At 44.0% G+C, this 24,937-nt stretch overlaps 1 protein-coding gene across 1 annotated transcript in view; it reads right to left on the reverse strand.

The window, feature by feature from the left end:
• SORL1 (sortilin related receptor 1) overlaps positions 1-24,937 on the reverse strand; it is a 157,742-nt gene that overhangs the window by 102,317 nt on the left and 30,488 nt on the right. The window contains exons 5-10 of the mRNA XM_079708073.1: positions 23,584-23,651; positions 19,174-19,354; positions 9,798-9,899; positions 8,602-8,771; positions 2,769-2,961; positions 124-241 (exon numbers count right to left, since the gene is read on the reverse strand). Coding sequence (XP_079564199.1) covers positions 124-241; positions 2,769-2,961; positions 8,602-8,771; positions 9,798-9,899; positions 19,174-19,354; positions 23,584-23,651 — 832 coding nt within the window. The remainder of the gene's footprint in view (positions 1-123; positions 242-2,768; positions 2,962-8,601; positions 8,772-9,797; positions 9,900-19,173; positions 19,355-23,583; positions 23,652-24,937) is intronic.

Below are 24,937 nucleotides of genomic sequence, written 5' to 3' on the forward strand. Positions count from 1 at the left end.
AACTAAGATGTCTCAGAAGCACGAACAGCCAGTATTGCCCTAGGTGGCAGCGGTCACTGTGTATTTGGCTGCACGTAAGCCACTAGCTTAACCCATCAGTAAGAAAAGGCAAAGCCAACTTACCCGTGGCGATGACAAGACCGGGCGCCGACTCCTTGGACAGGATGGGCATCCTTCGGAGCTGGAGGCTGAGCAACTGGCTGAGCCGCTGGGCCAGGTGGAGGGAGCAGCCCTGGGAGAGCTACAGAACACAAGTTGAGGAGCCGTCAGCACGCGACACGACACGGAGGTCTCCCTTGAAACGCTGAGGCCTCCTGGGCCCATGCTGCAGTGGGCACAGAGGAAGTCTCAGATCTGGCCCAAAGGAGACCAGAGCCACAGCCTGGCTGTCCCCATACTCCCCCAGGTGGGCGTGATCATCTGAACCGCATAAATGCCTCTCATGGGAGAAAAGAGAAAAATCCTAAGAAAAAATTCCTTCTGAGACTCTCAGAGAACAGTAATTAGAAATCAGTGCCATATATAAAATAGATAACCTACAAGGACCTTCTGTATAGCACAGGGAACTATCTTGTAATAACCTATAATGGAAAAGAATCTAAAAAAGTGTGTGTGTGTGTGTGTGTATATACATATATATATATAAAAAACTGAATCACTTTGCTATACAGCAGAAACTAACACAACATTGTGAATCAACTATATTTCAATAAAAATTAAAAAAGAAATCAGTGCCAACTCAAGTAGATAGGAAAGCTTTCACTCTCTCATGTTACCTAGAATCTTTCTCATGTCATTCGAATGAATGAAAGAGAATGAAATGATTTCATGGTACTTATTTTCTAAGTCAGTGAAGATATATTTCAAATGTGATTTAAGCAACTCTGTCAGAAAAAAAACTAAGAATCAGAAGTCAGAAAGTCTCACTGATAACCTCCCAGATGTACAACACATATGAGATATAAACACCAAAAGAGTCACATTAAACTTTTTTAAGCAGTCTGTATTTGTACAAGTCTTCAGGTGTCCTCTGCAAGACTTCAGGTTATTCAAACTGGCCTCCATCACTTATGTTCAGATTTTAATAATTCTGCAAACAAGGCCTTTTGCTATAGGCTCATACCTGATTCTCCTGGCCAGAAAGTGACTGTCAAATGTTACTTAGCCTTGTCTGGTGTTCTAGATAGGGCATCTCTATGTGTGCTTATGTTACAGGTAAAAACTGACATGATTTGCTAGATATACTTATTCTTATAACAAAAGGATCTCTCTAACAAATATCTGTCTTGCTAGCATCAAAGTTCAGCAAATGAAAACTGGAGCAAATTAGGTTGAGTCTCAAAGAAATATCTGCCAACTCACCTTTGCTGTCACCACCTAAAATCAGAGCAGAAACTAAAAGCTGATTACTAATTGTTGTACAGTTCATAAATAAGCTGATCAGTCAGGGAAATAAGCAGCTGGATTTTAACAATACTATTCATTTTATTTAACCAAGGTTTGGACCCCTACCACATGCTCCAAAACCTATATCGTGCAGTGAAACAACACCTAGGTGTTTATCTGCACCTACTTATAACCTGCCTCTCTCCAAAGCTAGACTCGATGTGGTGAGTCCAGACCTGTTGCCAAATAGGGAAGAAAAATCAAGAAGTACAAAAAAAAAAAAAGGAGAAGAAAAAAAAATCAAGTACATTCTAGAACAAGAGTCTCCAAAATAATTTTCCCAAGGACCATGGATACAGCATACAAGAGAGTCAATGTATTTAACCATGGACAAATGAAATTCAAAAATCCAAAAGACCAGGTAATTTTCTAACTAAAATGTTTTGGTTTCTCCAAAAATGAGTACTACTGTTTTTTTCTGAGTTCCTTCCGCCTGCCTACTTTACACACCCTAGATCCCCTAGAGAAATGAAAATGGAGGTGTGGGGTGTCACATGAAGCCGAGGACCATGATCACAGACTTCTCCCCAGGGAAAAGGAAGGAGCCACTTAAGCGAATGGTAACACTGAATGGGACCAAATAACACATTTTAGTATCATGAGCTTTTCAGATGAAGCCACAGGTAGGGAAAACTGTAGAATCCTAAATTATATTCAGGGAGGAATTTTAAAAGATGTTCCCCAGCAAATCACCTTGCTGTACAGCACAGGTCCCCAGACTTTCTTGGTTCCCAGCACAACTGGTATCTCAGTAACTTTTTTTATAACAGCCTCAGGTCAGAAGAAATACCGATGTTTGTCTTTTTACATAGTTAAGTCCAAACAACTTAATAAGTATATGTCCTAATAACTTAGCAGCAGTCTGAAATAATATTGTGTGTGTGTATAAATTGAAAGAAAACATAAAATTTTATTTCATTCTTAAATAACCAAAATTACTTAATAATAGTATATAGACACCTTTTGGGCACTGCACATCTTCTCAAACTTTGGAATCTAATCAGATATCACTACCATCATTTCCTGTGCTTTTTATCACATCAAATGCCAAAAATCCAGCTTCACAAAGATATGTCATCAAAAGACATATAGCATGAGCTAATGTTGAAATTGTGAACTAACTCAAGATAGTAATTCACATGGTGACCAACAGACATCAAGTATCACAGTTTTTCCCTCAAAAACTTAAAATATCCCATGGTGCCCCTGTGAGTTCACTATGGCACCCCCAGGCATCTTGATGCAGAGTTTGGGAACTGTAAGGGTAGAACTAGAGTTAAAAGTGTGTATTAACAATCCAAACAAGAGCAAAGCATCTATACCTCACAATTGATTTTCTCTCCATATCCCGTGAAGGCTGGGGCCTGAAGGAATTCCCAGGTCCCCCCTTTGTCAAAGGTGATGACTGATCTCATGTTCTCTTCATTCATGGAACCGTTAATCAGAGTAGCAATGTAGACTCCCTGTAACCCCTCCACGCGGTGGAAGTCAGCAAATGGTTCATTTGCAAAATACCTACATTAAGAGAAAATAAACAGCTGTGAGCATGAATTCATCATTTGCTTGGCATGTTCTTATTTTAAATAACATAAAATTTAACCATTTTAAAGTACACAATTCAGTGGCATTAAGTACCTTCCCAATGTTATGCAACCATCATCACTATGTAGTCCCAGAATATTTTCATCTTCCCAAAGGGAAACCCTGTACCCACTGGCAGTCATGTCCCACTTTCCCTTTCCATCCCAGATGCTGGCAACCACTGATCAGTTTTCTGTCTCTATGGATTTGCCTCTTCTGGATATTTCATATAAATGGAATTACACAATTTGTGGCCTTTTGTATCTGGTTACTTTCTCTTAGCATAATGTTTTCAAGGTCCACCCATGTTGTATCAGTACTTCATTCCTTCTTATGGCTGAATAATCTGTCCTTTTTAAAAAGTGATGTTATGTAATTTTGAAGGCCAAGATGCTCATCTGACCTATCACTCCTCACGTGGGGTTCAGAATGATGAATACAACACGGAAAAGTTGATGTCAGAGTCACATTTATTTCTCCACTAATGAAATTGACCCCAAATCCTCTAGTGAGCTCTGACAAACAGGAAACCTTAAACCAAACTCACCAGATACTAATTATAGTGCTGGCCTATTCACAATAGCCAAGACATGGAAACAACCTAAATGTCCATCAACAGAGGAATGGATAAAGAAGACATGGTACGTATATACAATGGAATACTACTCAGCCATAAAAAAGAATGAAATAATGCCATTTGATGCAACATGGTTGGACCTAGAGATTATCATACTAAGTGAAATAAGTCTTAGAGAGAATGACAAATACCATATGATATTACTTACATGTGGAATCTAATATATGACACAAATGAACCTATCTATGAAACAGAAACAGACTCACAGACATAGAGAACAGACTTGTGGTTGCCAAGGGGGAGGGGGTGGTGGGAGAGGAAAGGATTGAGAGTTTAGGGTTAGCAGATGCAAACTATTATATATAGAATGGGTAAACCACAAGGTCCTACTGTATAGCACAGGGAACTATATTTAACATACTATGATAAACCATAATGGAACTGAATATAAAAAAGAATGTATATATATGTATAACTGAATCACTTTGCTGTACAGCAGAAATTAATACGTTGTAAATCAACTATTCTTCAATTTAAAAAATTATAGTGTTGAGGCTTACAATCTAACCCAATCTATAGGAATACAGCTAAGGGGTTACACAGCCACTGTCCAGATACTTACAACTAATTAGCCAAAACCCTGATCAGACAGAAGCCGACAGGATTTGTCAGGGAGCAAAGCAGAACCCCTTCCCCAAAGGCATGGTATATCTAACAAGGATGGCTCTGGAAACCTTGAGGTTATGCTTATTAGCAGTGAAGCAGAGAAGAAGACCCTCCCCGGCCTTAACTGCTAGCCCAGATACTGTAATTTCCCTGGGAAGAAGTTTTGTTCTAACGTGGTACACACGTTACAACAGATCTCTCAGAAAGGGTAGTCACAGTTCACACGTGGCTTGTAAAACTGGAAGCGGGTCCTTTATTTGGAGGGTTCTGAGCCACTGGGCTTTGTAAAGAAACACAGAACTGTGCTTTCCCTTTATCTGTCATACAAATCTCGAGCTGGATGACTGTTGGCCACCTGAGACAGGAAGACGCACACAGAAGTGGCAGGGCCACCCCAGCTGAGAGACGCAGCAAGGTCCTCCAGAAAACACCAGCACTGAGACCAAATGCTCTGACGCGTGGTTTCCTTAGGTCTGTTTTAGTTGTTTTTCAGTTGCTTCCTTAGGAATGGGCCCCAAGTCTGCTCCCCACTGCCTTCCATTCACCCCGGCTCTCCTGCCTGTGATCCTAGCATCATGAGGTCACCATATTGGCTTCTTTCAATTTATCTGGGAGGTCTGAGTTTCTCTCGTTTTCAGGAGCCCTGTTTCTCCCCCTGGTCTCTCTCCTGGTGTTTTATTTTTTCAATCCAAGCAGAAGCCTGTCCTCTGTATGTCCCACACTCCTCCAGGCCACAGTCCACCCTGTCATCTCCCGCTCTGACGCCTTGCACCCTACAACTACCTGACTCACCCAAGCATCTCCCCCGGAGAGTCCGTTTTCTTCCGTTTTCTCTCTCTGGCTCTCACCACTTGCTCTTCCGCTCGCCAGGCAGCTCACCAGGTCCCCCTCGACCACCCTCAGCCCAAACCCAGCACACCCTCCTCAAGATGCCCTGTGGGCCCTCCACGTCTGTCCCTCCATCTAGACGCTGACTCCACTTGGCACCTCTCACAAGGTCAGGGTCACCCCTGGTGAGAATTCCTTCTCCCGGGCTCTAAGTAAAGAGATCCAGGTCCTCGGCACCACACTTTCCCACTGAGCTCAAAGCATAGCTCGTTTGGTTTGGTGTGGTTTTCTTTTTTTTAAGTTAAGCCAGCCTGCCCACATAATCTGCTCCTTCACCCTTGTCCCATGTCATCGTGCTGAGATGGAGATGCAGCTGACAAAGGTCATTCAATTGAGTACATCTGAACATCTCCAGTCCCGAGATAAAATCTGAAGAAAAAAATAAGGCCGAGGAGGATGTCAGTCTATGAATCTTGACGTCAATCTATTTTCATTTTCCTAACTGGACCGAGTGGTCAGGCAGGGCAGGGAGTCGGGGGGGAATGTTTGTAACTGCATAAAGGGCCATCTGTCTGTGCGCAGTGGCCGTATGGCCACGTCACTGAGGTTCCCGCTTCCTGGGGAGCCGCTCGCTGCAGCTTCGGGCTCCTGCTCTGCCCTGACATCTCCATCCTGAAGAGCTGACAAATGCAGAAGTCAAGGAAACCTTGGCCAAGCCATGACTTATCAGCCCCATAGCTGGAGGCTCTCAAAGGTGACAAACAAAGAGTCGGCAAAAGGCCAGAGAGAGAGTGGTTCATGATTTTAGTTATAAAAAAGTAAGGACACTATTACTCACCCATACAGAGAAATGAAGTATTGATTGATACGTGTTACATGTGGATAAACCCTGAAAACATTACATTACAAAGTGAAGCAGACACAAAGGCAGACACAAAGGTCAGGTGTTATGGCATGATTCCATTCATATGAAATAGCCAGGACAGGCAACTCCGTAGAGACAGAAAGTAGCCTGGTGGATGCCAGGGGCTGGAGGAGGGGAGAGTGGAGAGAAACTGCTGAGCGGGTAAGGGGTTTTCTTTGGGGGAAATGCAAATGTAACTGTTTGGGAATTAGACAAAGCGGGTGGTTGCACAACACTGTGAATGTGCTATATGCCACTGAATTGTCTACTTTAATAAAATGGTTAAGATAACATCATGAGAATTTCACTTCAATAAATCAAAAAAAAAAAAAAAAGCCACAGGAGCCAGCCGGAAGGGGCCGTGACTGACCAAACCAGAACAACCTGAGGATGAATCACGGCAGGAATGGTTTATAACACATTATAAGACACTGAATAATAAATAACCTGTGGGCGGAGGGGGAAACAGAATAAATAAATAAATAAATAACCTGTGAGTCTACACCGGGGAAAAAAAAAGTAAGGAGTAAAAGATGACAGCACCTCCAAAGGAGAAGAAACAGGGCGTAGAAAAGCATATCAGAGACCACACAGAAAGTTCTCTGCTTGGATACCTAACAGGCATCTCCAAACCAGAACTCTGGATCTTTTCCCCTCACCTGCACCTCGCCCAGCCCTCTCCATCAGTCTGAAACCATCACTGTAGCAGGTACCCCGGCCAAGCAGTGGTGGGTCCCTGACTCCTCCTTCTCTCATACTCCATGTCCAATCCATCAGCAAATGGTCAGAATTTGACCATTTCCAGCACCTCCACTGCTACCGCCCCGGGGTCCAGCCAACCTCCATCTCCACTGGCCTGGATTCCAGCAGTGCTCTCACAGCTGGGCGTATCCCCCAGACACATGAAAGTCCACTTCCACTCGTGTCCCCACCAGACACATGAAAGTCCACTGTCTAATTTCCACACAGCATCCAGGATGGCTTCTTTAAAAGATAAGTCACGTGAGCATTCACTGAAAATTATTTATTAACACTACCCATTTATGTTTTATGCACTTTTCTTTACATAATGCAATTCACAGTTTTTAAAATGGTGTCCAAAACACGTAACAGGTTAATCAAATAATGTCCAGCTTCTGGTCAAAACCCTCCATCGTGCTTAGAAGAAAAAATAGGGAATTCTCTGGCGGTCCAATGGTTAGGACACCGCACAAAAAAGAAAAAAAAGAAGAAAAGAAGAAAAAGGTAAAGTTCTTTCTATGCCCTTGAGGGCTCTACACAACCTGAACCCTGCTCTCTTGGTTCCTGCGTCTTGGGGATGCTCTCTCCCCTCCATCAGCTGTTTGATCCACCCTGGCCTCCTCACTGCTCCTAAAATAAACCAACAAAGTCCCACCTCAGAACCCCTGTGCCTGCTGTTCCCTCCTCCTGCAATGCTCTTCCCCAGGGTATGTGCCCGGCTCCCTCCCTTGTGTAATTCAGGCACCTGCTGGAATGTCACCCTCCTGAAACAGCCTTCCACGACCAGCCAATATAAAGTAATAACCTCGTAACCCTCTGTCCTCTTATCTCGCTTTATTTTTTTTCTTGGCACTCACCATTACCAGCAGATCACATGTTTGTTTATATTCTGTCTTCCCCCAGTTAGAACAAAAGCTCCATAGAATGGGGGCCTCGTCCTGAGTTTTCCTTGCTGGATACAATATCTCATGGCTGTACATGCAACATCACCAGGCACCAAGCAGCAGCATACTTGCTGAATGAACTGATGACTGAATGAACTGGCAACATGAAGAGGGACACTGGGCAGCAAGGACATGCCCTCTGACCTGGTGCTCACGGCCTTTGGGCCAGACCTCACCGCAGACCAGTCAGTCAGCTCCACTGCTTGGCTCTTCCCAAGAGCAGAGAGTAAACGTAATCTCAGTCAGACACACACAAGTCTGGTTTGTCACATGATAAATGAGAATAAATGGGCTTGTGGCACCAGTGCCCCCACGGATTCGTGGCATCCACCCCTCCCAAACCCCGGACTCCTCCACGACCCAGAGAACACCCATTACCGCAGGACCACCCCAGGCATGTGATTTACTGACAAAGGATCAGTGATGTTGGTGTCTTTCCACAGACACCACAGAACAATACCTTGCAATGACTGAAAAAAAGAGTAATGATGTCAATTAACCAGAGTCACACAGAAGCAGGGCCTTGTGGCCACATATACCAGCTGGTCTGGAGTTGATGGTATTTTGCAAGTGCTCTTTCCCACTGGCTCTGAGACCACAAAACCAGGTAACTGAATGAAGGGAACCCAAAGGAGGGGTTGACACTGTGGCGGTGACCCTAAGTGTCACCCAGGCAGTGGTGCTCAGCCTGTGCATCACATAAATGTCACCTGGGGAGCTTTTTAAAATCCTCACACACCCATCACACCCCAAACCAGATAAAATATAATTTCTAGGAAGGTGAGCCAGGCAGAATTGGGGTTTCTGAAACCTCCCTGCCGAGGTGAGTCCAAACGTGCAGCTAATGTTGAAAACCACCCAACCAGAGGTCGTGCGGGGCTAAGAAAGCAGGGAGGGCCTCCTGGTCTCCTTACCTCACCAAGGTGTCACTGCCTGCCCCTGCTGGGCTGTAATAGAGCACATTCTCCAAGGACAGCGAGAACTTCAGCCCCTCTGCCTCCGAGATGTACAGGTTGGTGCGGTTGTTACTGTGACTGACACACACAAACACCTGGTCCTCGGAGGCGTCCGCAATGTAATATTCCTTTGGCGTCAGAAGTCAAAAAAGACACAAGTCAAAAAAACCACGCAGGCCCTGTGGACTCTCCCAGTGCACACTAAAGCAACGACTTCCAGATGTCCCGGTGAGGAGTGTGGGCTCGGAGTCCACGGAAAGCCTCCCCATGTCAGGAAAGAAGCTTGGCCGACTCTCTCTCTCTGGAGACCCTGAGGCTGCCTTACGGCCGGAGCAAACCCCTTCTTGGCAGGTGGGACACAAAATAAGAATGCGCCCTGAACTCCAAAAATGACCCAGAAATCACTTTTAGTTAATAATGTCTCCCTATCATTGGTACAAAATACAATATGGATTAATGTGCATTTCCTTCCCTCTCATTTTCTCTAAGGTGACCACAGGAAGGCAGAGCCCAGAGAAAGCAAAGAACCGACAAGCGTGTTCTCCATCACATCCTCCCCTTAGCTACTAACCTTCCATCACACCAACTGCTGGCATCAAGGCCTCCAAATGCCACCTCCTCCCCGTGGTCACTTCTCTGATGACCCAGCCCACACTGACCTTCCCTATCGCTCTCTATGTTCTAACACGTACTGCACAGTCAAGCCTTTGACTGTACATGGTTTCTTCCTCTGCTCTGCTCTCAGGCTCTCCAACCCATCTGTTTCTAAAAGGGTGAGACTCAAATCCTATCCCCTTTTGGAACCTCACCATCTGTGAGCAACACAGCAGGTACTTAATAAATAACTACTGCTGTCACTAACCTCCCATTCCTTCAGCACTAGCACACTGAGACCATTGACTCCGGTCCCAAACCTCTCTGCCAATCCTTCTCCACTTAAAGCAAATTAAGGCTCCCATTCAGCTCCACTTCAAAAAGTGAAGAGGGAGAAAACAGACCAAGATGCCCAAAGCATAATGGTTCTCTCTCTCGAGACCAATCTAGAAAGTGACTTCAGGGAGCCTCCATCAGGTATCCACCCCCCATCATCCTCCCTCTAACCTCTGCATGAGGACAACGGCACTCCTTCCCACCCCGGCGTGGACCCCACTCACATTAATAGGATATCTTGTGACAAACTGGGCTGCTCGCATGGGCTTGCGGCCAAAGGAGACCCAGAGCTGGACAGAGGATGGCTGCAGACTGCCGAAGAGATGCTGCCAAGGAAGAGGAAAAAAAGAATCAACTGTACTATATTATCGCCACTCAAAATGAGCGAAAAAGGAAACAGAAAAGTCAGACCCCTCTGATTCAACTAAAAACACAAAATAGAGAGTGTGACCGCAAATGCACATTTTTGCAACACTTGCTGTCACTGGGCAGCTTGGGCTGTACCACTTTATCCTAGATACCTGGCCTGCGATAAATGTTAGATACTCCAGATACCACATGAAGAAGAAGGACAATGGTATGATGGGAGAACTTGAGCTTGGGGAGGGGGCGGTGGCTGCCAAAGCTTAAGCAGACAGCGAAAGGGGAGAGCATTGTGTGATGGAGAGACAGGCGGGGCGGAGGAGTCTACAGCCCGCAAACCACCACAGGGTGAGGTCAGCCACACACCTGATACACATAAAAACATACCCTCTTCCTCCTTCTACTCTTATTTGCAGATGGCTAGGATCCCCAAGTCACAGGGCTTTCATCTGTACCAAGAGTTGCAGGGATTTTCATTGATTCTATTTTTAATCTGTTAAGACTCCTCAATGATTAAGGTCTTTTGCTAGAATACGCTTCCTTTGGTAGCATACAGAGCACGTGATGTGACCACACACGTGATGCACTCACTCCACACGACGCTGACCGCATCACGTTGCATTTTAGAGATATTAAACCACAGCTGGAAGCTTGAAAATGTATATAAAAGCACTAGGTTTGGAGCTAGCTCTAAATTCCTCTAGGTCCTAGTTTATTCATCTATAAAACGAGAAGGTGATTTGAATCAGGACTTTGGGTATGGGTTTAAGTGGTCCAGGAACCCCAGAAGTATATATGCAAATTTTCTGCGTCCATGTACTCACTCGTTTTGCTAGGGAGAACGTCTCACCAGGTTCTCAAAAGGGTCAATGAGTCAAAAAAGGATAAGAAACACTGTAAAGGATCTATGTGGCTTTTTCCAGCTCTACAAGTCTGTGACCGGGAACTGAAGGCAAATGTTGCACATCTACGAAAACAGACAGGGAGGCCTATCCTCATGTGGACATCCTCGCAAGCATGACTATCACCCAACTGATTAGAATGTCGGGATCCCCAGCCAGAAGGCTTCACTTATCCTTGGCTATGTTGATACTGTTTATTATAGATTTTATATTCCTATAGAGTATGGAAGATGCCAATTTCTCTTAACTGTAATATAACAACTACTAATACATATGCTCATACATGTCCAATAAATACTGTGAAGAGCAAGCTGATGAACATGAAGTTATTTTCCATTCATTTGAGCAGCAGAATGTGTGTATACACACAAACACACACACACACACACATTTTTTTTTCAAGCCACCACTGAGCACTGGTTAAAAGCAGTCTGTTTTAAAGAAGCCAGGTAGAGAAGTATAGAAGACTGCCTTTTCAAAATGGCACCCTGAAAACCACATAATAGCTTGTCCTCAGTATGGGGCTATAGATATGATAGATTGATTAAAAACACAAAATGTATCACCTGAATGAGAGAAGAGTTCCCAGTAAAACTGCTATGTATAAATTCCAAAAGCCCTCCTTAAGTCAATAAAGTTTTATAACTATGTATAAAGGTCAGATGATTAAAGTCACCCTATATAAATCCTTATGAATATATATATAAATACACAGATATCAGTGAAACACCTATTTTTTATGCTTTATGTTTTGTCACTACTTCCTACTGCAGTTATCCCTGAGAAAGGAGCCACTTTTCTCAGTGACATTCAGGCCCATCATCAGTTAAATGCTCTTAATGACGGCGGCTGGGAGGCTTGAGAATTGAGAATGGATAGCAAGGCATAAATGCAAAAATCACAGAATACTAAGGTCATGAAAAACCTCTAAACACATCCATCCCACTTCCTTCCAAGAGAATTATTCCTAAATCTGGATAATCAGGTTCATTCTGAAAGCATTTGTAGACGAGTTATTGTGATATTTTACTACCACCAAGGAAAGTATTAACAATGAAACTATGGCACACTATTGATTGTAAGATGTATTTCTTAATAAACGATGGGTTTTTGTTGATGTTGGGTTTTCCTTTACCATTATTATAAAAGTAAAACATACTCATGAAAAACATCTCACAATACAGACAGGTATAAGGTAAAATGCAGAAGATCTGTTTCCGCTCTGCTTCCGAGTGCTCACTGGTAACAGGCTCTGGGCCATTCCTTCAGAAATGTTCTGTGCAGTCACCTATGAGCATATTCAGAGAGTGACAGACACTGCTACACTTACCCCAGCATCCATTAATTCCTTTCATCCTTGGCAAAAGGACCCTGACGGCCACCTGAGTAAAAGACTAAGGCTCTCTTCCTTTTGTACAACTCTGTGTGGTCATGCAACTGAGTACCAGTCAATGAGACGTAAACAGACTATTGTGTTGGGTTTCAAGGAAAGTTGCTTAAAGAGACTGAACCAGGTAGGAGGGGTCCTATTTTGACCTTTCTGTCTGTCCTTAATTCTTCTTAACTCCAATAGACTCCAAGGCTAGTACAAGTGTCGTGGACCATGAGGGAACTTTGAGAATGGAAATCATTTGTTTGGATGGTAGAACAGCAAGATAGAGGCCTGCGACCCCAATAACACCAGGGCATCAACATGCCAGCCCTAGACTGCCTACCTCCGGCAGCACTGATGAGGGAAAAATAAACCTCCGTCTTGGATAAGCTGCTTTTATTTCTAGTCTGCTAGCCAAACACAGTGCCAAATTGATACATCCAAATTTCTTTTTCACATACAAATTAGATCATGATAGAAATACTGTTGTGCAACTCGACTTTTTTCATGAGCAGAGTACTGTTCTACAGTTAAACTTTTTCCATCAACAGTGTATCTTAGACATCTTTGATTTAACAGCTATTAATGGCCATTTAGGTTATTTCCAGAAGCACTCTTCAATGAACGTACTTGTATGTATTACCTTTTTCACAGCTACACAAGAATATTTGTAGGATGCATCCTTACAACTCCTAGGTCAAATTTTCCATTTTTGATCTATAGTATAAATGGCCTTCCTGAAAGGCTATTCCATTAATACATCTACCAGCACACATACCTTCACCAAAGACTTGGAATTATTTAAATGTTTTAATTTACACCAATATTATAGGGTCTGAGAATTTATAAGATTTTTTTTTCATTTGGTATTTTCATTTCTGATAAGTAAAAAATAAATATAAGATTCTGAATAATCTGAATTTCAGAGAGTGAGTGTACATTTATGCTTGAGATTCTGTCAATAGCAAAAAGAAATGGGAGGTCAGGAGAAAAGAGCAGAAAGGAACTAACTAAATGACATATTCTTGCCAAGTGAAGGTCAAAGCATGTCACAATGAACATTCAACTGGAAGTTTCACAGAGAAAACTGGTGGGAGAAATGAGGGACCCAAGGCACGTGGTGGACAAAGACATTGGTTTAGAAGCACCTGGGCTGTAAGACTCCCTGCCACCTTCTCCTTCAAAGCAGTAACAAAGTTTCGGCTAAATATCATTCACATTCATGTTGTTTATACCCAATTTATGGATAAAATGATATATCTGGATTTGCGTTAAAACAGTCCAGGAAAAAAATAAGTAGTGCGTAGACAGCTGAAAAGAGATTAGCAAACGTAGATCCTATTGAGACTGAATGAAGGCACAAGGGGAGGTCCTATCAGTACAAACTATTCTTTTATGTAGATGTGAAAATGTCCATAAAAAAAAGTTTGCAAAGTTAATATTAATTGAAAGCACTTCTGGAACGGCAAAGTAAGGAACTCTAAAAACCCACTCATCTGTGAAAACAACAAGAACACTGACAAAAATTCTCAAAATCAACTTTTTCAGAATCCTGAAAATGAAATAAAAGCTTGCAAAAACTCAAGGAGCATTTATTCAAGACAACAACTGAAGCCCGGCAAGAAGAGCTAACTTGGTGATGTTTTAACTTTTTCTAATCCCATCCCTTTTCTCTCTAGCTCTGTGGTAGCCTGGGAAACCCACAGCTTCACAGCTACAACAGCTGTGAAAACCACCAGCCCAGCAGCCCGTGGAGAGGGCAGAACAGGTTTGGAGCCTCCCAAATGCCCCACAGCCAGAAGACTGTCAGATCTGATCTGCCTGGTGACTCGCTTGAAAGCTGCATTCTCAGGTCTTCTCTTTATATAACATGACTCAGTTCGCTGTACACACAGACCTGTAGCCAGGGCATTTACGGGGAACAGTGACAAGTGACAAATGTTTTAACACCACAGCTGCTGGAGAAACATTAGCGCTTGGAACTGCAAAAGGTGAACTAAAAAGCATAAAAGGAAAAACTGGGGAAGAAGATGTCCCTAAGAGGCTTTGATAAGCTCTGAAATATTCCAAGACATTTACAAGGTCACACACAAAAGGGCTGTGCTATGCTCAGGAAAGAACTGAAAGGGCCTAATCTCTCACATCCAGCTAACAACCTTGAGTCTCTACACAAACAAGAAGCAGAGGCTAAGGCAGAGTTGTAGAAGGCATGCCACCAACACATACTCAGAGGCCATCAGCAAAGGCTGCCAGATGAATGGCTCAAAGTACTTAAGGAAATCTCTCTTCAGTCATTAGCTGACCACTAATGGTCAGTACTTTACTAGCCATACCCACCAAGGGATGCAGACTTTACAAAATGAATGCAGGAAACTCACAAACAAAGGCAACAATAATACCAACAAAAGGCAACAAAAAGCTCCCCCTGGGAATGAGTTACTCTGATATGAGGAGCTGTCACATTATATCACTTAAAATGTCTGGTTTTCCACCAAAACAAGGGCAAGCAAACAGCAACGTATCACCCATATGCACGACACACACACACACAACAGTCAACAGAAACTGTTCCTGAGGAAGGCCAGATATCAGATTTATCGGCCAAGAAATTGAAATCCCCTATCCTAAACACATTCAAAGAACTAAAGGAAATCATGTGTCAAGAATTAAAAAGAAAGTATGAGAACACTGTCTCACCAAATAGAGGATATCTATAAAGAAACAGAAATTATTTTTTAAAAAAAAGAAACAAATAGAAATTCTTGAGTTGAAAAGTACAATAACTCAAAACAAAAATTCGCCAGAGGGGTTCAACCAGAGATTGGATCTGGCAGGAGAAAGAAGCAGCGAACGTAAAGCTACGGTGATCCCCATGATCCCTGCTTCAACATGCATGGAGCTCGAAAACACGATACTACGAAAGACAACAGTGACGAAAGGTCACAAATCATATGATTCCCTTTACATAAAATGTCCAGAATAGGCAAATCCATAAGGCAGAAAGTAGATTCCTGGTTGCAAGGGGCTGGAAAATATTGCTAATGTGTATGAAGTTTCCTTTGGGCGTGACCACGATTTAGGTCGTGGTGAGCGTTACGTGACCTCGTGAAATAAACCACTGAATTATGTACTTCACAAGGGTGAATTTTATGCTGTACAAATTATATCTCAATACTGGTGTTATAAAAAATTAATTTTAAACATATTGGTATTATAGTTTTATCTTTAATCCGTAAAAACGTTCGAGCTTTATTGTTGTATGAGTTATAAGCAGTGAGTGCGTATACCTAGGTCTATGTTTGGAGACATTTAAGTGATGTCATAATTAAAATAATTGGTCAATAGTCAGATTTTGGTCAGTTTTCCTAAAAGTCACATCCCAACCGTGGCCAGCTAACCTCCCGTGTAGAAGCCTATAGTTCTGAGGCAATAACTAAGTTTTTCCATTATCTCTATCAGCCTTAGCGACTTTAAATTAGCATAATGATGGTTAGAAATTGGTTTCCAATAGTGAAATTAGTGGTTGGTTGGTCAGAATAGCGAAAGTCCAAATGAGTTCTCTCGGGAAATCTGCAGAATGCAAGGTGTCTGAATTAGCCATAATATCCTAAAGATAACACCCTGGAATGAAAAGGGCACAGCAATTTAGGAAGGCCTGTCACCTGAACTCTTGGGGGTTACGCCTCAGATTTATCAAGGTCTTGCGTTGGAGGATTCTAGCTGCCTGATGCCAACTGAAAGGCGAACAGAATCCTGCCTCTAAAACAACGGTTGGCAAAGTTTTTTTGTGAAGGTCTGTATAGAAATACTTTAGACTTTGTGGGCCATCCTGCCTCTATGAAATGATTCATTTCTGCCACTGTAACATGAAAGCAGCAACAGGTGACACATAGCAAATGAGCATGGCTGTGTTTCAATAAAACTTTACTGACAAAGACAAGTGAAGGACCACGGTTTGCCAAGCCTGCTCTAGAACGCTGTGTCTGCATCATCTGTAAGAACAGAGAGGAGACTCCATCAAGCTCATGCATCAGGTGCTGGCTCACTGCTGCACGTTTGTGCAAGAGATGTCTGAGCGTGGCTTTCAGGAGAGGCTGGGAGTGCAGCCAGCGAGCAGCAGCCAGCCCTCACCTCCCTCCCACTGTTCAGCAACTACTGTTACCCACCAGGAAGTACCTCACAGCTGTGTCTCACCAAGTTCACAAACTGATGTCGGTCCCTTTGCAGAAGTGCCTCCCTGTTGCATTAATGGCCCTATGATGTGGACTATGTAAGTGAATTTCATGTCAAAAACCAAGGAATACAAATTAAACTTGGGTTAAAAAAAATGGAAGGGCATCCGATACAAAGCACACGTGAAGTTAGAGCCAGGCCAGGAGGGCCCCAGAGAGTTAGGAAGACTTGAAATCCAGCTCCAGTCCAGAACCCAGAGGGCTGCCCAGACACGTTCTAAAGTACGAACTTGCAAAGAATTGGAATCATTCACGGCACCGGAAAAAAGCAAAAGAGTTAATCTCCCAAAACCAATTTTCTGTCGTTTTACAATTAGTTTCTTGACTTTCCTAATTGGATTTGAATCCATTTAACATTAAAGTCACTCATAATTCCCCAAAACCAGCAACCAGAGTGCTAGGCACACCCCGGATAAGAAGTGACACTTGCAGGCCTCAATACTCCTACTGACAGGGTTATTCAACCAAGGCCAATGTTGTTTATCCTTATGGCTTAGGACTCTAGTGTATTAAGGAGAAAAATACCCATTTTATTATCCACTGCCAGTTGTGCTTCTTCTCTCATCAACCTATCCATTGAGAAACGTTCCTTTGATAATATAACTATCATTGGAAGCTTCTGCATGTAGAAGGCTTTAGCGAAGAATGTCTCAAATTTTGGAGACTTAGGCAACCTAGGGATGCTCAGGGGAAAAAAATGCATTTGGGCCCTGCCGTCTGCATTTGTAACAAGGGCCCTTGCTGCTGCTGCTGCAGGTGACCCTAAGACAACACTCCCAGGAGGTGGCCTAGCGCATCTCACCTGGAGCGTTTAGCTAACACCACTGACCTTGGAATCTGGTGGTCCATCCGTGTGCTGAAGGAAGAAACCAACACAACTACAATTTTGCCACCAATACCATATAAATCAATAAGCCACACACTGAGTTGAGAGTTGACGATAAAAGAACTAATAATTTAATATCCCCCAATCCCATCCCCCCCCCACCCAAAGAAAACCCCAGTAGCCTAATCTTTCTAAATTAGGCAGGCAAAGGTTCATTAGACTCTACTGTACATCTGCTATGTATCAAGCATTGTGCAAGATACTGGGCGCTGCATCAGTGATGATCAAACAGACACAGCCCCTGATCCTACCACTGGCCAGGAACAGTAAAGAAATTACCACCGGCACTCTGCAAATCAGCTATGTCTACAGAACAGACGTAGCTGTGATGGCAGAACAGAGGCACAGAAAGCTCCAAATGGGATATAACTTATTCTCAGGTGTGAGACCTAGAAATAATAGGATAAGGGAATGCACAAGTGCTCTCCGCCTCAGACCCTCCCAGCTCAGTCAGTAAAAGAAGCCTGGGAATCAGTCACTGGGCCTTAAAATTGAGAAATTAAAATCACAAAAAGCACAGGCCCAAGAGACTAAAACAAAAAAGACTTATGAGCACCAGAGGACTGGAGACAAGGTTTTAAACACAAAACTGGTACTTGGGGTCACCCAACTGGATGTCACAAGGTACCAGTCCTCAGGCCTGACCTCTCACCTCTGCACTCCCAGCACATCCCTGCCTGAAGCAACTCAAGGATGCTTGTGTCCTTGGGCTGTTCTGTGTGCACATGCGTGTGTAAGAGAAAGAGACAGACAGGCAAGGCAGGAAGCAAATGATCCAGGGAGTGACTCAAGACAAACAGCCTGACAGAAGAAAACTTGTCATAGTTTAGTGGTCTTAAAACACATTTTTCGAGGTGTGTAATGGGGAACCCCTCTGGCCTTTAGCCTCTCGCATCTTCTCTTCTGATTCCAACCTCGCTCCCTGCTTTCCCTTTTGGGGAAGTCCTCTCTCCACCCTAGAATCCTACCAAGGGGGTTGACCTGCTTCTGCCTGGCCAGCTACCAACATATAAATAAGTGTGAACCTGGAGGAAAACACGACATCTGGTTTTAGCCCCTAAGGTTAACAGAGCAACCGCCCAGGCACCAGAGACCTCCGTCAGACCTGAGGTCAAGGAGGCAATGGTTGCGTTATGAAAGCAAGCTTACACCCGCCAGCAAGAGCAGCCCAACCTACTTTTGGCCAGGCCTCGTTTTTTCCTTTACCCAAGGGCAGTATGGTTGCAACTTGATACAGCTGCAAGGCAAGTCCTGTTAAATAATCAACTGTGGTTTTAAATGAGCAAGCCCTCCATTTCAGCATGTGGCTCCAACACATAAAATCAAGGAGATTTTCCCAAAGCCTGAGACGTAAGCTACTTACTGACAGCTGGAAGCTTAAGTACTGCTTTTCTTAGAGCATTAACTCCCACTAGCCAATGACTACACACTCTTATTAGCCATGTAAATGAACATGTGTCCAAACCTCCCACAGAAATCAGCCTGAGCTGCAGGGAAATCAGGTAGTGGGATTAAAGAAAAAAGCCACTTAGCCCCACCCCTCCTTTCTGTGTTCTTTTCACTGGGATTTCAAAGAAATGTGTGTTGGTCAAGGATGCTTGGACCAGGAAAGGACCAAATTCCTAGCACCCAGAGACACTCTGAGTGGTTGTCTAAGCTTTTCTGCTCCTTGACCTCCCAGAACCTTCCAGGCCCCTTGGGAGTGTCCAGCTACATTCAGCACCTGCAGTCAAGCTCCCCCAGGCACGTGCATCCCGTCCCTGCTTGCGTGGACCCTCCGTGCCTGATCACAGAACGGCCACCCTCAGAAAGGACATGCAAAAGCAGTTGACTCCTCGAACTTACCACCACCTTTGTGGCAAACATGTACTTGTCCCGCAGCTGGAAGTCCCTCACTTCCTCCAGGATCACCTCCAGGTTCTCCCGGGACTGGAAGAAGTCTGTACTTCGGAAAACTGTGGAGTAGCCAGAGGGTTCGTGCCGTTCAACGTAGATGGTGTTTGGCTTGTCATAGGGATCGATTCCCCTGGAAGAAAAAAAAAAAGCAGTTGTCATCATCTCCACATTGAGCCATTGGAGGCGTGGAGGTCCTGCCATGCAGACCATCAATGAGAACTCAGGGTCACCACGGCAGCAGCTACAAGTGATGCTCTCTCTCTGTGCCGCAAACACATCCCTTTGGTGGCTCCTTGGCTCAGTAGAGAGGGAAAGGAATTGCCACTTGTCAAGTATTTTCTGCTGGTACTGTTATTTACAATGCAGCCTGGGTTTTGCTCCAGGCAAGCTCCGGCGGGGCTAGAGGAGAGGGAAAAGAAGGAAAAGTGAAAGGCAAGTGTACTGATCCCCTTGATGTCCTTCAGAAACGCAGGGCTCAACTCTCCCTCTGTGCTTCTGTCCACACTATCCCCCTCTGCCTGGATGCCCTCTGCATAGACTCTCATCTGCACATCTAAATCCTACTTGTCTTCTGAGATCAAGTGCAAGTCCCCCTCTTCCAGGAAGCCTTCCCCCATGCCCTTCTCCCATCACTAGCAATGCGTCTCAATTCCAAGCCTTTTTTATGAGTTCAAGAAAAGGGAGAGAACTGCCTTAAGTGGATTTTGGAATCAGTCTTCTCACTTTACTCAATGGAGCTTCTTACCCACTATATTATACCGTTCACCATAATGTGTCTGTCTGAGCTTCCTAGACAGAGTACAGATTCCATCAAAGGCCATGTTTTACATTTCTTTTTATCCTATAGAGTTCCTTGCTGCATTGACCTTTGCTGCATGGATCCATGGACATATTACAGAAGCTCTTCCAAACTGAAAACTGCAGAGTGATTAGATCAAACTACCTCAGAGAAGAATCTCTGCACTGGTGTGTCCCCAAAGAAGGGCCCTAAGAGCAGCCTGGGAGGACAACTGACCTGCCCGAGGTTTCCTAACATGCACAAGAACACCAAGGCCAGGCGGACCATTTAGCAAGAGGGAAAAACAGTGGGAAAAATCTGGAGGAGAGCTTCACAGTGAGGATGAAGTGATGACCCAAGGAGAAGCAGGACTCATTAATGATTAATTCACACAAACCACCTTTGTACGGTTCTATAGACACAATGGCTCTCGGGATAATGAAGGCAATGATAGGAAATTCCTTCCAAGATGTATTGTCAAGAGCAAGTTCCAAGACAGAAGGGATGGGAAGGAAAAGAAAAGAAAGGAGGGAGGAAGGGAGGAAGAAGAAAAGAAAGGAGATAAGAGAGAAAAACAAAAGAGCCTCTTTTTGCAAAGGGGGAAGACTTGACTTTGGCCCTACAATCTGGAGTCTTGGTCAGACACTGGAGAAACCAGCCTGTCCCAATGAGAGAAACTAATGTTCACCGTGAGATGCTCTGTGTGCAGAGCAGGGGAGGGGTGGGGAGGACGTGCTCTCTTCTTTTCCACAATTAGAAGTACTGATTAAAGTACTTCCTCTACCCTAGAGGATATGCAAATTAAAACACGCTGGAGGGCTTCCCTGGTGGCGCAGTGGTTGAGAGTCCGCCTGCCGATGCAGGGGACACGGGTTCGTGCCCCGGTTCGGGAAGGTTCCACATGCCGTAGAGTGGCTGGGCCCGTGAGCCATGGCCGCTGGGCCTGAGCGTCCAGAGCCTGTGCTCCGCAACGGGAGGGGCCACAACAGTGAGAGGCCTGCGTACTGCAAAAAAAAAAAAAAAAAAAAAAAGGGAAGTCCACTGGAGCCTGAAGATACTCAGCTGTAAGGCCCCTCTCTGCTCCATCCTTTACTGTCCTTAATTACTAAGGAAGCAATACGAATTCAAAGACATTCCTCTTCAAACAGATGGCTAAAAGACATACAGACAGGATCTACATCTTGTGGAGCCACTACATTTAATGAGGACGAAAACTACATGTAAAAGTCAAAAAACCAATGACAAACTGGAAAATATAAATATAAATGAACATACACATACAAGCTCTTTCATATCACAAAGGACCAATCTCAAATATATAAAGAGCTCCTGAAAATCAGTAATAAAGAGATGAACAATCTAATGGAAAAAGGGAAAAGGGCATGAAGAGACATGTCCCCAAAAAAGAAGTAAAAATGACCCTTAGGTTAAAGGATGTTCAAACGCATTCATAATAAGAAAAATGCAAATCAAAACTATACCAAGGGACTTACCTGGTGGCACAGTGGTTGCTCCCAATGCAGGGGGCCCAGGTTCGACCCCTGGTCAGGGAACTAGAGCCCACATACATGCCACAACTAAGGAGCCCACGTGCCACAACTAAGGAGCCTGTGAGCCTCAACAAAGACCCGGCGCAACCATGTAAGTAAATAAATAAATAAAACAAAATTTATAAATACAAATATACTGAGATACTAACACATTGGCTGTGGAAAAAGGCATAATTCTATGTTGTTGAGAATGAGTGCAAAATTTGACACTTTCTATAGAAAATCTGGCAAAGTTACAATTTCAATGCTTTAGTCACTGGGAATATATCAGTGCAAAACTGAAAAAAAGTCCATGCCCTCGTGTAGTTTTACTCTATTGAAGAAAGACAAATAATAAGCATAATAAGAGTATATTAGGATGTGATGAGTGATGTGCAAAAAAAGAACAGATCAGGCTACAGCAGACTGGGAATGACAGGAGTAATTGAAATTTTAATGGGATCCTTAGGAGAGGCCCCATCTGGAAGATGTTATTTGAGCAGACTTGAATGAGGTAAAGGAGCAAGCCACAAATATATCTTTAGTAAAAGCATTCTAGACAGGGAAAATAGCAAGTGCAAAGGCCCTGTGGTTAGCTGGCATTTAATCTGAGAAAAGTAATGATGCACATGAAAGGGTTCAAAGCAGAAGAACAACGTGATCTGACCTGTTTTTAACAGGATCAATACGGCCATGCTGAGAATCAGTTGTAGAAGGACAAGAGTAGAAGTAGAAAGACCAGTTGGATGATTAATGAGTGACAGCAATGACTTGGAGTAAAGCAGTAGCTGAGTAGTGGATCCTGGGTATATACTGAAGGTAGAGCCAAAGGGATTTCCTGATGGACTGAACGTGAAGCATGAAACAAACACGGAATCAGTCATGACTCAGAGTTTTTCACCTGAGCAACTAGAAACTGAAATGGGGAAGACGACGTATGGGTAGAGCTGATCCAGGGTGGTGACGATCAAGAGGTCTCAAGTTTGGTAGGTGTGAATGGTTTGACTTTTTCCCACTGACCCACCAAGTCCACTCCTGGGAGTCTGCTCTACACATTTGTCTGCATATGTACAAACTCAAGATTATATACATCATCCCCGTAACAGTAAAAGACCAGAAGTGACTAAGACCAGAAACAACCTCTTAAACGTTAGCCCTGTTGATTTCACTTTCCTTCTCAAAAACCTACAATGGCTCCCCACTGCTTTCAGAATTCAGTCCAAATTCCTTTATCAAGCACTGCAGATTCTGATACCAACACTCCTTTCCAAATTTCACCCAATACACTGTCCAAGGATAAGACTCAGGGTTCTCCACCCAAGCACCACAATACCTCGTCTCTGCCTTGGGCCATTCTGTTCCCATCTGGAATTCCCATCCTGCACACCTCCGAACAGTCACACCCTACCTGGTGTGCACATCCTGGATCAACAGTAACCTCCTCCGTGGAGCTGCCTATGACCCATCTGGAAGGAGCATGGCCCTCCTCTGGCTTCTTATGCTACGGCCGTGGGACTTCATGCTTCTTTCATGATGTATGTTACATGCACAAAATGTCTCTTCTTCTCTCCTAAACTGCAATCTCCTTAATAACTATATCCATCAGTTATTCAACTTCTTACACCCTAAAGCATCTGTTTTATATTCAGCAGACATTTATATTCAGCAGACATTCAAGAAAAATATGTTATGAATGAACAAATGAACGAATTTTAGAGAAGAATCCCCACTTCTGATGTGATGCTCTAAAAATGAAGCTCTTTTAGAAATTCTAATACATCCAAGAGCTTCAAGATTCCCCTGGATTCCCTGACGGATTGAAAAATGCAAAAGCTCCGTCACTCCCGTCACAAGTTACCTTCCTTCCTCACCCCCGCCCCAAACCCCTGGGGAGTCTGTTATACCTGCAGCTCTCATTCCTGGGTCTGGAATGTGTCTTTCCTGAACCAGATGCTTCACATTTCAGGGGCGGGCAGATTGGCCCTGCATGAAGGAGCTAGAACTGAAGCAAGCGGATTATGTAACTCAAAGTTCTCAGATGGCACGACTTACCAAGAAACGGACTTCACATGTTCCTGAATCATGATCCAGGTCTGGCCAAAATCATCTGATTTCCATAGCTGCAAAGACCAAAGCGACAAGGGGTCACGATGCAAGAGGCATCATGTAAGATCCCTGAATGGCATCACCAGCACACACCCGTGGAAACCCCCTCCTCAACAATACGTCCCCTGTGAAGACAGGTGGGAGATCACATTACCCACCCCGGTTACCCCATGTGCCAGCAAGGGCAGGAAGTTCACCTTTGCATTCTTCTCCATTCAGTTACTAAGGTCTCAGTACCTTCGTATTGGAAGGAAGGAAAAACGATTGCGACTTGTCTTCCTTTTATGGATTATCAGAAATTATATTTTACTCAAGACTGACCCTCAAGTGGTGGTGAAAACAAAAGGATTATACTCAGTACTTCTCGCCTGGGAAACAGTGTCCTTGAAAACCCATAATGGGACACAGTGATGAAAGCTGAACGGAGAGGACTTAGGGAATCCCCTGAATACACAAGGTGTGGCCATGAGTCATTGACTTGCTGATCTTTGCCCCTCAACTTCCAAAGACAAAACCTGAGGGTTCCTGTGGCCCTAGGGACCAGGGAGTAAGAAGCAGGAGACTAAAAACAACAATAATCCACCTACACGGGTAAACAGCCCATACTTGGGTTACTCCCTAAGGCGAGTGAAGATAAACAGGTCATGTTTTGGTTAAACAACCTACAAAGAAAAAGAATCGTTCCAAGGTTCCTCTGAGCAAAGCCATTTGAAACTCATCATGAATCCAATCCTACAGGGCCAACAGGGTTCACAGGATTATGCCAGCTCAATACTCTTGAGTTGGCAAGTTTTAACCTTGAGATAGAAACTTACCCGGGCTCTGTCCCTGTCTCTCACCTTTCCTTCAAATCCAGGTTAAAGGAAGAAAATGCACACATTTATATTATATTCACGCACACACGTGCGCTCATGTGCACGCACACGCGCGCACACACACACAGAGCAAAAATATTTAAGTGAATGGTAACTTCAAATAAATGGTAGGCAAGGGCAGTATGTTTAAGGTGGAGGATGGGAAAGGTAGAACAGAAATTCGACAAGAGGTCCCAGCACAGCTCTGATGCCAGGCTTCCCTACCTGGCTCTCTTTGATTTAATTCCAGAGACCTGATTTACCCCCAGGACTAACAGAGGTTTCCCTGCAGCAAGAAGGGCCTGATGTGTAACTAACAGGGCCTGCCGGGGCTGGGTGTTGCTCCCTGGCTAGGATGCAGACCCAGGGTGCCAGGGGGATATAGTTTTCCGCAGCCGTGGGAAGTGAAATAGTAGCTACAAAGGCTCAGCCTGAGAGAGGAGGAG

The sequence above is a fragment of the Hyperoodon ampullatus genome (genome assembly GCF_949752795.1).
Source record: "Hyperoodon ampullatus genome assembly, chromosome: 7".
In the NCBI taxonomy this organism is placed as follows: domain Eukaryota; kingdom Metazoa; phylum Chordata; class Mammalia; order Artiodactyla; family Ziphiidae; genus Hyperoodon; species Hyperoodon ampullatus.